Consider the following 14,541-nt stretch of genomic DNA (forward strand, 5'->3'; position numbering starts at 1 on the left):
TGGAAAACTAGGTCATTGATTTCAGACCTCTATTCTTTTCTAATACTTTAAGTTTTAATGCTATAAATTTCCCTCAAAGCACTGCTTTAGCTATACCCCATGCATTTTTATATGTTGTGTTTTCATTTTCTTTTAGTTCAAAATATTTTTTACTTTCTCTTTTATTTTCTTCTTGACACATGTATTATTTTAAATTGTTGCTTAGTTTTCAAAATATTTTGGGATTTCCCATCTTTCTGTTATTGATTTCTAATTTCATTCTCTTGTGGTCAAAGAGAATGCTTTGTTTGATCTGAATCGTTTAAACTTATCGAGACTATTTTATGGCTCAGAATATCATCTATTGTAGATGTTGCACGTGCACTTGAAGAGAATGTGTGTTCTTCCATTTTAGATGGAGAGTGTTGTAAATGCCAATTAGATATATTAGTTAAGAGTATGATTTAAATCTTTTATATCCTTAATAATTATGTCTTCTTATTCTATCAATTATTGACAGAGAGATGCTGAAAGCTTCAACTATGATTCGACTATTCAACTATTTCTCCCTTTGGTTCTATCTTTTTTGCTTTATATATTATGAAGTTCTGTTATTAGGTACATGAACATTTAGAATTGTAAGTCATCTTGATGAGTGATCCCTTTATCATTATGAGCTGATTCTCTTTATCCCTGGTTATATTATTCATTCAAATATATACTTTTTCTGATATTAATATAGCCACTTCTGTTTTCTTTTGGTTATTGTTAACATGATGTACCTTTTTCATCCTTTGTTTTTCATTGATTTTTGTCTATTATATTTCAAGTGTATTTCTTATAGGCAGCATATACTTGGGTGTTGATTTTTTTATTCAATTTGACAGTCTCTGCTATTTGATTGAGATATTTAAATCCCTTGCATTTAATATGACTATTGATATGATTCGGTTTTAATCTATCATCTGGCGATTTGTTTTCATTTTGTTTCTTCTCTTCTTTTTTCTAGTTTTCCTCTTTGCCTCTATATCTTTTGTTGGCTTATTAGCTATATAGATTTTTGTTTTACTCTCTGATTTTTCAGTGATTGCTTAGGGCTTATGATTTATAGATTTACTATATCACAGCCTACCCTCAAGTGATATTATGCCACTTTACTTATAGTATAAGATTCTTATAATATTTTATTTCCATTTCCCTCTCCTGGCCTTCATGGTATTATTGACATATATTTTACTTCTACATTTGCTGTAGGTCCTACAAAGCATTGTTATTTTTACTTTAAACTTGAAAAATAAGAAAAAAATACTTTACATTCACCTACGTACTTACTATTTCCACTGTTCTCTATTCTTCTGTGTATTTTCATATTTCCATCTGGTGTTATTCTCCCTCTGCCTGACAGACTTCCTCAAACGCTTCTTATAGTGCAGATCTGCTGGCTACATATTCTTTCAGCTTCAGTGTGTATGATAAAGGTTTGGCTATACCATCAGTTTTTAAATTTTTTTTCTCTGAGTATAAGATTCTAATTTGCCAGGTTTGTTTGTTTGTTTGTTTGTTTTCTCTTAGTGCTTTAATATGTTGCTCCACATCTCCAATGCTTGCATTATTTCTTTTTTTATTATTTTTTTATTTTTTATTTAACAAAGAGAGACAGACAAAGAGGCAACACAGCAGAGCAGAGGGAGAGGGAGAATCAGGCTCCCCGTAGAGCAAGTAGCCCAAAACAGGGCTCAATCCCAGGACCCCGGGAACATGACCTCAGCCGAAGGCAGATGCTTAATGACTGAGCCACCCAGGTGCACTGCTTGCATTATTTCTGACTATAACTATACTCTGGCTCTTATCTTTATACCTTTGTATGTAATATGTCTTTTTTTTCCTCTGACTTTCCTCTGGCTTTTTTTCTTAAAATTTTCTCTTAGCGTTGGCTTTAGGCAATTTTATTTCAATGCTATTTGGTTTAGTTTTCTTTATGTTTCCTTCACTTGAGGTTCATTGAGTTTCTTGGATATGTGCGATTTTTAGTTTTTATTAGTTTAGAAACTTCAGGTATTATTTCCTCAAATACTGTTTTCTATCTCCCTTTCTTCTTCTGTGAGAATTTACATTACATATACACTATGCCCTTTGAGGTTGTTCTACAATTCACTGATTGCTCTATTCCACTTTTTCCAGTCTTTTTTCTTTTTTTTTTTAAGATTTTATTTATTTATTTGAGAGAGAGAGACAGTGAGAGAGAGCATGAGCGAGGAGAAGGTCAGAGAGCGAAGCAGACTCCCCATGGAGCTGGGAGCCCGATGTGGGACTCGATCCCGGGACTCCAGGATCACGCCCTGAGCCGAAGGCAGTCGTCCAACCAACTGAGCCACCCAGGCGTCCCTCCAGTCTTTTTTCTATTTATGTCCCATTTGGGGGTAGTTTCTGCTGTGGTATCTTCAAGTTCACTAATCTTTGCTTCTACTGTGTCTAATATGCTGTTAAACTTATCCAGTGTATGTTTAATCTCAGATGTTGTATTCTTCACCTTGTTGATGTTTTCCATGTCTCTCCTTAGCATGCTTCTGTTTTAATCTACCATGTTGAACATGTGGAATATTGTTACAATAACAATTAATGTCCTTGTCTACTAATTCCATCATTTGTGTCATTTCTGTGTTGCTTTTTATCAATTTTTTTTCTCCTACTTAGGGGTCATAATTTCTTGCTGCCATGTATGCCTGGTAATTTTTTATTCAGTGTGAATAGGACAAAAATCATCAACTAATTCTATAGGTACATTATGTGGTATATTAGACGATGGTTCATTTCTTTTAACATTTACCTATTAATTTGTTCTAACACATAAGAAATGTATGTCATATCGTGTCACTCAAAACACTCGGGTTTCCCACTGCATTCAGGAAAAACCCCAAAGTCCTGAAGATGATGAAGACAACACCAGTGCTTCCCTCTAAGATGGAGCAACAAGGACCAGGTTCCTCCTTCTGCATTAAACAACTCAAAAATTGGGGGGAAAATATATAATCCCACTAATATCAGACATTAGATATCCATATATCTTTAGTTATATCCTTAGTGGCTAGAATGAACACACCATGCCCGTGGTCAGTACCCAGGAACTGGGAACTGTGAGTGGACAAGAAATGAGGTCCTGCAGCAGGTAGAGCAGAACCCACTCCTGCCAGGGGGTCCAAGGGGAAGTTGTGAGACAAACAGCTTGGGCTCTAACCACAAAATAAAAGATGCCTCCCCTTTTGCCCCACTCTGGCAATGAACACAGTCTGAGGGATTCCTGCCCCATATTTTCCAAAGAAGAGGTGAGAGAGAGGAAGTTGTAAAGGAACCTCACAGGCTGATGTCCTCCCTTGCCCCTGCCACACAGCTCTTCTTGGTGTCTCCATCATGCACACATAATTGTTCTTAAGTGCCAGGATGATGGGACCTGGGACACAGAGGGGGTTCTGGTCCAGTGCATCCATCTTCCTGGCTCCTGCTCCCACCTGCTCTGCAGCTCTTGGGCCTCACTCAAAGACCCCTTCAGTGGCATCTGTGTAGCCAGGGCAGTCTTGTGTGTGGTCCTGAAAAAACTGGCTCCTCCAAGTCAGTGTAAAAGCTGGATCTGGGGATGTCATACCCTGAGCCCTCCAGGTCTTGCCAGTCATGTCTTTGCCACCAACACTAGCTTGAGGTCAGTCCGTTCCAGGCCCACAGGTGATACTGCCTACTTAACAACATCCCTGAGGCCTCCAGACTCCTTCCCTACTCCCCCTTCGGAGTTCATTCAGACCATTAAACAGAAAGGCGGACACACAGAAGGATATTGCCAAGCCTGATCCTGACCAACATGGCTCTCAGTGTCTACTGGGCTTGCATTCTTGAATGCACACACAGGTGCCCAGATACACCCTGGACCTCTTTTCCATTTCAGAATCTTCTCCCCTGTCTCCAGATCCACGAAGGACCTATCTTACATGAAGGTACCTGCCCACAGGGACAGACAGACACACCCCACCACCATCCTGCTCTGCAAGTCACAGAGCAGCCAGGCTGCTCTGGTGCCCAAGGAGCACAAGATGTTCATGGAGGAAGCCTACAATGCAGGTGATCACCAGCCCTGGGACTCTGGCAGGGTGGAGATGGGGTGGTCAGGTTCAGCAGACCCCATCAGGTCCCTCCACTCAAAAAGTCCTGGGGATGAGGACCAGAAGGAATCCACACCCCTGGGATCTTGGGGATGTCAAGGACCTTGTGGACATAGTGAAACTTTTAGCAGAGAGCCCTAAACACCTTTCTTGGCCTCTTCATGCCTCCTGAGGCACCATCTAAAGGCTAAAAAAAAAATCCCTCCTTCCCTCACACTTCACCTTCCACCTTTTTCCCACACTTCTGCATGCCTTAGGACCTCAGTCTAGGCCTGGCCATCTCACAGGAATCCTTTCCCCTTCATTCAAAGGATGACTTGCTTTCATTCTTCTAGGCAAAGTTAAATTGCCACCTCCTTTGAGTAGCCAGTCCTGAATGCTCTCCATCTTTGTAGGGAGGTATTGCCCCTCCCCTCTCTGTGTGCCCAGGGCTTTTTATAGAACTACAGAACCAGAGTCCACTGATAGTGGGTAGGACTCCCATGGCCTGGAGGCTCCTTCAGAACTGAGCTGGGTGCTGACTCCTCTTTGAGCCCTCAATCACAACCCTGTGATGACCCAGAAGGAACATCATTGAATGTTGAATGACTAGTTGGAGTGTGAAGAGGTAAATGACTGAATAGATAGAGGGACAGAGGGATGGGTGGCTAATTTGAGTGGATGTGTGATGGATGGATGAATAAATATATGAATGGATGGGTGTCTGGACAGGTAGATAAATTTGTGAACAAATGGGTGACAGACAGATAGATGGATACATTTATTAATGCATGGATTGATGGGTGAGTATAAGGATGGACAGACAGGTGGATGGATAAAGGAACTGATGGACAAACAGACATATGGGTGAATGTGTGACTGGATGGATAGATGAATCAATGGGTAGGCAGATGATAGACGACTGCATAAATGGATGCATGAAAAAGTGGTTGAATCAATGAATGGATGGAAATATGCCTGGGTGTATAAAGGTGTGAAGCCTTCATGCATTCCTGCTTATTATCCTATTGCAAACTCCAGGAGGACTGTTTGGATAGTCAGCAATTCCCAATGTGTTCAGTTCTTCAGTCCTCATTTTCAGATCACTCTTTCCCATTCCTGGCCCTACTCCTTCCCTTCCCACTTATCCCTGATGGCACAATGTAACCTTCCCACAGCACATTAACCCTCACACCTTTTTCTATCTTCTTTAGCCATTTGTTTCAAGATGCTCCGGGACCTGAATAGTTCAGACCCCCTCCGCTTGAAGTACATCATCAAGAAGATCAAGAACATGGCTTATGGGGCCCCCAACCTGGTGCTGGAAACGATCCATGACTACTTTGTAGACAATCCTGAGGTGGGAATTTCTTGAGTTATTGGAGGGACTGCATGGAGAGTAGAGGGGAGGGCCAGACCCCAGGGCCAGTTCAAATCTTGGCTCTTTGGCAAAGCTAAATGGTTTGGGACAAGTTGATGTCCTCATATGTCCAATAGGCTGAGTGGGGAGGGAAGAAGGTGGACCAATATGAGGGTTCTGAGGGTGTGGTCACCCTCAGAATAGCCTCATGGTATAGAAGCTATGATTCCCCATAAATAAGAAAACAATCTTAGGAAAGGGATGTGATCTGCCTTAAGTCACAGAACAATTAAGTGGCAGAGACAAATAAATGGATGGATGGATGGATGGATGGATGGATAGACAGATGGTTGGATGGTTGGATTGTTGGATGGATGGTTGGATGGATAAGTAGGTGGGTGGGTGGACAGATAAATGGATAGATGGTTGTATGAGTGGATGGATGGATGGATAGGTGAATAGATGGGTGGATGGTTGAATAGATGTTTGGATGAGTTGATGGGTGGATAGTTGGGTGGGTGGACGGACGGACGGACGGATGGATGGATGGATGGATGTTTGGATAGGTTGGTAGATAGATGGATAGATAATTAGGGGGAAGATCTGATTAACTTTTAATGAATGGGTGAATGAATGAACTGACTGTAGAGGCAGAATGCTTTTAAAATCCCATAGCAGGGACACCTGGGTGGCTCAGTTGATTGAGCACCTGCCTTCAGCTCAGGTCATGATCCCAGGGTCCTGGGATCAAGCCCCACATCAGGCTCTCTGCTCATCCAGGAGCCTGCTTCTCCTTCTCCCCTTGCTGGTCCCTACCCTACTTGTGTGCTCTCATGTGTGTGCTCTCTCTCTCTCTCTCTCTCAAATAAATCAATAAAATCTTTTATTTTTTAAAAAAATAAGAAAATAAAATCCCATAGCAGTTTCTAAGGATAGAAACACTTTTATTCATCTGTCTTTGTAAAACCTAGCTCAGGGCCTGCATATACTGAATGTTCACTAAATTGTTATTGGACAAATGGCCAAGTGCATCCGCTGTCACCCTCTCCCTCTGGCCTCCACAGCCTCCCCACACCTAGGCTTTCACTGGCAGCCACTCCCCGTGTGACCAACCCAACGTGTCTCTGAATCTCTGCCCACTCTGCCACCCACAGATCTCCTCCCGACACAAGTTCCGGCTATTCCACGTCCTGGAGGCAGTCATTGAATCCAGTGACTCCCTGGAGGAGGCCTGGGAGAAATCGTTCATGCAGCTGGCCCTGGAGAACATGACCAAGTCCACGGTGTGCCTCCCATCCCAGCAAATAGGCCACTTCTGGGAATGCAGGCTGCTGCCCTCAGCATCCAAATAATGGTGGGGGTGCCTGGCCCTGCGGTTGACCAAACGATTTCTGTCCTTTTCTTTTTCTTATCACCAGCCCCTTCAGAGGGACAATCTCATGTGCCCATTTTACAGTTGAGAAAGATGAGATTCGGAGAGATCATTGCTTGTCTGAGTCTACAGGGCCCAAAAATGGAAGAGCCGAATGTCAGCTGCGGTTTAGTGCCCTTTCCTGGAAGTCTCTGCCCTGGGTCCCCCACCACCACCTGCTTTACCATTCCCATGCCTGCTTCCCACACCCACCCTCTGGAAGCCCTCCTATGAGCCCCACCCATTCTCCAGATTTAAGTCAGCTCTGCTGCCACCTTCTGGGTCCCACCTGCTGGAGACCGCACCTCTTTTCCCCGCCCACCTCAGGATGCAGTCCGGGTCCCGGGACCTTCCCCAGGTCTGTCAATGGCCTCAGGGACTTCAGATCCCAGGACTCGCAGAGGGCTGCAGGACAAGCAGAGCCTACCGGCATCTGGGGCGGCCTGGCTCAGCCTCCCTACAGGTGGACAAGAGCCCCTCGGAGGCAGGGTGACACCTGTTTCTGCACACACCGCTGCCCACTGCCAGCTCTCCAGTGCAGCCCAGTGCGAGCACTTCTATATGTAGCACGAGCTGGTCTGGGACTCAGAGGGGAGAGCAGGCATGTCTTCACCCAGGTCCCAGCCAACTGAGCGTGTCTGCTGGTGTCTTGGTATCCACAGCCCCATCTGGGACCCCCTGTAGCCCATCCCAGCCAGAGGCAGCGTCTCGGAGACCCCAAGCCTTCTTCTTTCCTGGCTCACTCTCCTGCTTTGGAGACACACTCTCCAGCAGCTTCTTGAGAACGTGTGTTTGGGAAGTACAGCTTGAGACCAGGCATTTCTGGAAATCTGTCTGTCCCGGATCATCCTGGACTCTGTGTGGGAGACTATGGACAGAAACATCTAAAATGAAGTCAGGACAGTCAGGGTAGTTCCCAAGGCCACGTGGGAGGTGGATCTCATCCGCGCCTACACCTGGATGAGTGTGCACTTCAGGCCGAGCTGACCGCAAACGGCCACATTGTGTTGCATTTCCCAGAATGAGGCTTATTGCGCTGAACACCGACCTAACAACCAGCATAGTGACCCAGCCTGTGTAGCTCAATGCTGATTAGTTTTGCCTACACCAATCATAATTCTTTCAAACGGCTTCAATAAGCCTGTGGCCTTTGTCTGTACAAACTCTTTCTCTTCCAGTCCAAGCACGTTTCCGTTTCCTGTTGAAATGGGATTGGGGGCCGGGGGTGGGGGGATTCCTTTGGGGTTCCCAGACCCCAAATAAACTTTTGGTTTGCTTTGCAGCTCAGTACTTTCCCATTCGACAAGGTCATTGTTGTGTTGGTGACGGTGTCCCATGGTCTCCTTGCTGCCGCGATGCAGCCGTAGAGACTCAAAGCCAGTTGCCAGGCCTTTGTTAGACCTTTGTCCACCCAATCCTTCCTGCTGACAGACGTGCGTTCTTCCTTGTGTCTGCAGCCCTACAGCTCCCCAAGGACACCTCGGTCTGGGTCTGTCCCTTGCCACCATGCCTTCCAGCCCTGCCTCCTGCAGTCTGGCTGCTTGGGCTATTTGCTTCTGGAACATTCCTCACTTAATTCACTCATGGTCTCACCCCTGGAGTTCCTCAAGCCCCCAAGGCTCCAGGGACACCTAACGCGCTGATGCGGGCTGCTCCGTGGTCCCCAATGTTCTCGTTGGCTCTCTTTGTCTCCCAGACCCCCCGCTGTATTCCCGGGTCTGGTCCTTGCCTTTGACTCTCCCACAATCTTGATTTTGTCCCCAGAATGTTCCTTTTCGCATCATGCTGTTTATAGCATTTGTGGTTGTAATACCTCCGCTTATCTCTCAGGATGTTAAAGACAACAGCTTCGCTTGAAGTTTTCATCTCTCCGTTTGGCCGGCATTTCCTCCAACGAGCTGTTTTCTGGGTTTCGTGGGGGGTGTGGTGGTGGTTTCCGTCTCCCACACCCGAGGCTTCGCCAGCGTGGCTGTCTGCCCATGGTTAGCGCAGAGAGGGAGCTCTCTCTCTCTCTCAGGGTCCACTGTAGCTACCAGTGAGCCCACAGCAGCCTGGCTCCTCTGCTGACCTCTGTGGCTTTCGTCCTGGGCTGCCCAGATTTCCCAGAGAAGACCCTAACACGCTGCCCGGCCAGAGCGGGGGGTCCCCCGGGCAGCAGCACAGTGGAGGGCCTGGCTTCCTGCCACAGACCATCGCCTGCCCCTCCGGAGGCCGAGCCTCCACACTTTGCTGGGCCCCCGCAGGGGCGCCAAGTGGGCGCAGCACCGGGCACCTGACCCCCTCTTGAACCGCTGCGCCCTCTCCGGGCCCCTAGCTGCAGAGGTCTGGGACACGTGCCCCCTGCGAGGCTCCCAGCAATGGCAGCCCCGGCCCTGTGGCTCGTGCTCAGCCCCGTTACCTCTCACTCATCGGCTCTCCAGCTCTCAGAACGTGGCTGCTGTTTTCCTTTTTAAATCATCTCCTAAAGGTTGTCGTGTTGAGGTGTTATTTTGAAAGAGCAAAATCAGCTTCAATCCACCACCTTAGAGAAAGCCCTTGTATGGAAACTTGGAGTAAATTATAAACGGCGATGATTTCATATGAGGTTTCCAGCGGCATCACAGGGCGTTCAGGGAGGGACCATGGACCTCCCTCACTTCCAGATGCCACCAAACACGGGACGGACCCCTGGCCTCGGCCCAGGGCTGACCCTGGGGCCCTGCCCTCCCACCAGCAGCCACAGAAACACCCCGGGTGTTTCCCAGCCAGAACCGGAGACAAGAGGAACCTGAAATGAGCAGATGTGACCATACAGAGCCCGGCTCCTCTGTGCCCGTGGCCTCCGCCTCACCAGACCGGGGTGGGCCTCTGCCCCCGCAGCCGGCACCCTGACTCCTCGGACACAGAAGCCTAGACTGGGGCTCTGAATTCACGGGGATAAGGGATCACAGGCCGTGACATTGTCCCCAGCTGCCCGGCTCCCAGGACAAAAGGCGACACTGACAGGCTTCAGGGTTCTTCTCCTGAGTGCGAACCTGGGAGTGGGCTTTGAAATGAGACTAGATGTGGACAGAGAGGTGGGCGGGGACAGCACTCCGGGTCAGAAGCAAGAAGCACCGTGGACTTCTGGAACAGTAGGAGGACCCAGGGTGTTGAGAGTCACAGGAAGCCCTAAGCCCTGGGGGTAGCGCCTGCCCTTCACCTGCCAACTGTATACATTGGGCTATCCTGGCCCCCGTTTCCTAGCCAAAAACTGCCCGCTCACCAAACCCGACCGTGTGTATAAAATGCCAAAGCTCTGCCCGGATGCCCACTCCTCCTTTCTGCCCCCTGCCCTCCAGGAGCTGGAAGAGGCATACCAGGACGCGGCCAGTAACGTCCTGCTGGCCATCTGTAGGCACTCATGGCGGGTGGTGGCCCGGCACCTGGAGACCGAGGTCCTGACGGGTGTCTTCCCGCACCGCAGCCTCCTCTACGTGATGGGCATCCTGACCTCTACTGGTATGTCCTGCCCTGGGGGCCTGAGGTACCCCCGGCCTCGCCTTGGCCAATCTCTGCAGCCCCCTGTGTCCCCAGGGCAGCGGCTGGGGTAGACACCGAAGGGAGAGGGACTGTTGCCCCGGGGCGTTGACACACGGAGCTAGGCATCACGTGCCCGACAGGGAAGTGTGTCCCTGCGGGGGAGATGGGCGGTGGTCCAAGTGCCCTCCAAAGCCCCCAGCCCCACGGCCTGCCCAGGCCACATCAGGATCCCCATGAAAGGAGACCCCGGCCAGCCTGCTGTGCTGCCCGACCCCACTGGCCATGCTCCCACAGTAAGCATTTCCACAGTGGCCAGGACAGAAGCAGAACGGAGCAAGGCGGCTTCAGGGGGTGGTCCAGGATGGATGTGGGACCCGCGCACTGCCACACAGTCCTGCCACTGAGGCAGACGGGTACTCCTCCTCACTCGCGGACAAAGAAGACAAGCTCACACAGGCAGTGTGAAGAGCCCAGAGCCACCCAGGAGCACATCATGGGCTGTGGCATCCACGACCAGTGTTGCCACTGCCCCTGAGCCGTGGGCAGGGACACCCTGGACAGTGGGGTCTCTGAGGACTCTGAGGGCGGCCCACAGGGAGGGGTCTTGCCAGGGAGAGTGTTGAGGTAATGCAGAACAACCGACTCTGGCTGAGCCCTGCCCTCTGCCAGGCTCCCTGCCCTCAGGAGCTCATGGCCTCACGAGAGAGGCCAGCACCAGGTTACATTTAGGCTCTGCTCACTCGCAAGTGTGAGCTGAACACACTGCTGCCCCCAGAAGGTACTGAGCCGCTCTTGTGGCATTCAGGGAGGGCTTCCTGAAGGAGGACGCAGCCAAGCCTGAGCCATGCTTTGAGGAATGTGTAGGAATTTGAAGAGGGAATGGTGTGTGTAGACCTCAGGCCTTAGTGAGAAGTCGGGGCCATGGGAGGAAATGGATGTAGTGACCCCACCATCTACAGGGGGCTGGGCCCAGCGGGAGAGGCCTCAGAGTCTGAGCTTCGGAGTTTGGGCTCTGCGTCTGGGAGGAGGCAGGTCCCAGCTTAACTGGGCCTCATACACCCTGCCGGGGACCGACAAGCTGGGCAGAGGTCCCTCTGTGCCCAGGTGAGTTCTGAGACCCCCAGGGCCATTCCCAAAGCAGCCCTCCCTCTGAGGTTGAGTTTCCAAAGTTCCAGAAAAGCTTTCCGTTCTCACAACACATCCCTCTCTGGGTGTCACTCCACCCCCCCCCCTTGAGGGGATTCTAGCACATTCCAAATGGCCAAGCCTGGAGGGACTCCTCCATTCCCCATCAGAGAGCCTGAGGCCCTGAGAGGCAACATGGGCCACCTCAGATCACAGAGCAAGGGCGACAGGGCCACAGAGTACCAGTTATCCAGACCTTGAGCCCGAGCCAGCTCACCGCCCTCACAAAGCCAGGACAAACAGAGGCAAGACTCGTCCTGACTCAGTCCAGTGCCCACGGGCTGGAGGAGAAGGAGCCTGAGATCTAGCCTCCACGTGGATGTCAGTCCTGGCCTCCAGCAATGCCCTTCTGTCCCACAGAGATCATCTTCAAGCAGGGAGACAAGGCTTGTTGGGAAGAGCACCTGGCCCAGGTAGGGATGAGGCCCAGGCACAAGAGCCTCCTGCGGGGCTGATGGGGGCAACAGGGGAGCCAAGCACCTGCTCGCCCTGGGAGGTGGGGGGGGAGGGGGAGAAGAGAGAAGCCCCACCGTCGCAGATGAGCAAACAGGCTTGGGGGCAAGGGACTCCTGGGGCGAGACCGTGGAGGAGTTGGGAGTTGAGCCTTGGTCTCTAGATGCCAGGTGCAAGCAGGTGTTCGGCAGACAAGGCCCTTCCTCCCCGTCCTGGGTGCTGGATTCACAAGCAAGGGGCCAGAGCGCTTGTGGAGACCAGATCTGAGATCAGGGAGGGAGGAAGCAGGCCAGGGTGGACATGCTAGCCCCCTCTGACCACAAGCCCATGTGAGGGGCTCCTGTGGCTGGGACAAGGGACATGGGCCGCCTGGCAGACCTAGGTCTGAGTCCAGATTTTACCAACCACAGCTGTGTGACCGGGCAGCCTACTTTGCCTCTCTGTTCCTTAGTTTCCCGGTCTGTCCAATGGGGATAAAAATACCTCGCTCACTCATTGTGAGGCCTAGAGGACATAATCCACACAAAGTGCTTGTCACCAGGCTCAGGACACTGGAGGCCTCGCTAAATGCTGGTTAACGTTTTCAGTTACGAATAGTAGTGGCTGCGGTCCCTGTCACAAGTGGCATCTGGTAGAAATAATAGCAGGGCTGCAGGAATACGAGTAATTAATAGGAAAATAAGACAGAAAATCACTAAGGATAGAGAAGTCTTGAACAACATAATTAACCAAATTGATTTAATTGACGTTTCTTTCAAATGCAAATAGAACATTCACTGAGACAGGTTGTTCGCTGGGCCGTATATCAAGTTTCAATAAATTTAAAAGGACTGAAATCGAACAGAGTACACTATCTAACCAGAAAGCAGATCAGAGATCAGTAGCAAAAATGTATGTGGAAAAACTCCAACTATTCGGAAATTAGACAGCACACTTCTAAACGACCCATGGGTCAAAGAATTCTCAAGAGAAAGTAGAAAACACCTTGAACTGAACAATCATGAAAACACAATGTGTGAGAACTCGTGGTGTTTGACATAAAGCAACCTCAGAAGGAAATTTGTTTCAATGCCTATGTTAAAAAAGAAAAATATAAAATCTATTATCTAAAAAGCTTTCCAAAAAGGTACAAATTGAACACAAAGTAAGGAAGGAAGGAAGGAAATAATAAAATCTATAGTACAAATCAAGAAAATTTTTTAAAGCAACAAAACAATAGTGAAAAATCCCAACAATAAGTTATTCAAAAACTTTGATAAAATGATAAGCTCTTTGACAGCCTGACCCAAAAAAGTTAAAAACACAAAGTGCCACTCTCAAGACAAAAAAAAAAAAAAAAAAAATCACTGCACATCTGTTAGGTATGGGATGGCAATAATAAAATATGATCCCAATAAATTAAGCATTTTCGACTGCATAGACAAAGTCCCTGAAAAACACAAACTACCAAACTAACACAAGAAGAAACAAAAAATCTAAGTAGTCTTGTATCAGAGAAATTAGAATCGTAATTATAAACCTTCTCACAAAGAAAGCTCCAGGCCCAGATACTTCATGGGTTAATTCCATTACATAATTAAGAAATAAATACTATCAATTCTCTACGAATTCTCTCAGAAAACAGGAGAAGCGGGGCACCTGGGTGGCTCAGTGGGTTAAGCCTCTGCCTTCTGCTCAGGTCATGATCTCAGGGTCCTGGGATCGAGCCCAGCGTGGGACTCTCTGCTCAGCACGGAGCCTGCATCCCTCCCTCTCTCTGCCTGCCTCTCTGCCTACTTGTGATCTCTCTCTGTGTGTCAAATAAATAAAAATCTTTAAAAAAAAAAAAAAAGAAAAGAAAAAACAGGAGAAGCGGGAACACACACTAAATCACGTTATATAAGAGGCCAGAACAAACCTAATACCAAAGCCAGACAGACATTACAGAACACTATAAACACCAGTCATGAAGTTAAAGTCAAATTCCTTAATAAAATATCCACAAAATGAATCCAGCAAAATACAAAAAAAAAGATACTACACCACGATGAAGGGGGGGTTTACTCCAGGGACATGAGGTCAAATTAACATGTGAACAGCAGTAAGTGCCATTCAATACATTCACAGAACAAAGTATGGAAATTATCATCTTCTCAGTTAAGGAAAAGCATTTGACCCCAGGCAACATCCACTGGTAACTCGATGTGTGTTTTCCCACCAAGTGATTCTCCAGTTCTCAGTGGACCCTGCCTGGGTGTGCGCTCAGCTCTGGCATGACCTGGAGGTGGCATCGGACCCCACGGGTGGAAGGCTCCGTCCCACAAGACGCCCCGCCCCGCAAGTCCAGCTTGTGACTTTTCTTCGGACCCACCCGCTACAGATCGGAGGTTCCCCCACCCCCTCCCCCTGCCATGGGTTTGATTCACTTGCTAGAATGGCTCACAGAACTCAGAGAACATCTCATTCCTGGATCGCGGGTTGATTGTAAGAGCAGCTAACCCAGGAGCAGCCAGACAGCAGCGACCCCCAGGGCCTGGCGTGGGGAA

General features: G+C 48.6%; 1 protein-coding gene across 1 annotated transcript in view; it reads left to right on the forward strand.

Moving 5' to 3' along the window:
- The window catches only part of LOC122905506 (maestro heat-like repeat family member 5), a 67,643-nt gene that overhangs the window by 6,171 nt on the left and 46,931 nt on the right, over positions 1-14,541 (forward strand). The window contains 5 exon segments of the mRNA XM_044247076.1: positions 3,914-4,086; positions 5,321-5,466; positions 6,621-6,749; positions 10,198-10,357; positions 11,924-11,976. Of these exon segments, the coding sequence (XP_044103011.1) occupies positions 3,914-4,086; positions 5,321-5,466; positions 6,621-6,749; positions 10,198-10,357; positions 11,924-11,976 (661 nt within the window).

This window comes from Neovison vison, chromosome 4 (assembly GCF_020171115.1).
Source record: "Neovison vison isolate M4711 chromosome 4, ASM_NN_V1, whole genome shotgun sequence".
In the NCBI taxonomy this organism is placed as follows: Eukaryota; Metazoa; Chordata; class Mammalia; order Carnivora; family Mustelidae; genus Neogale; species Neogale vison.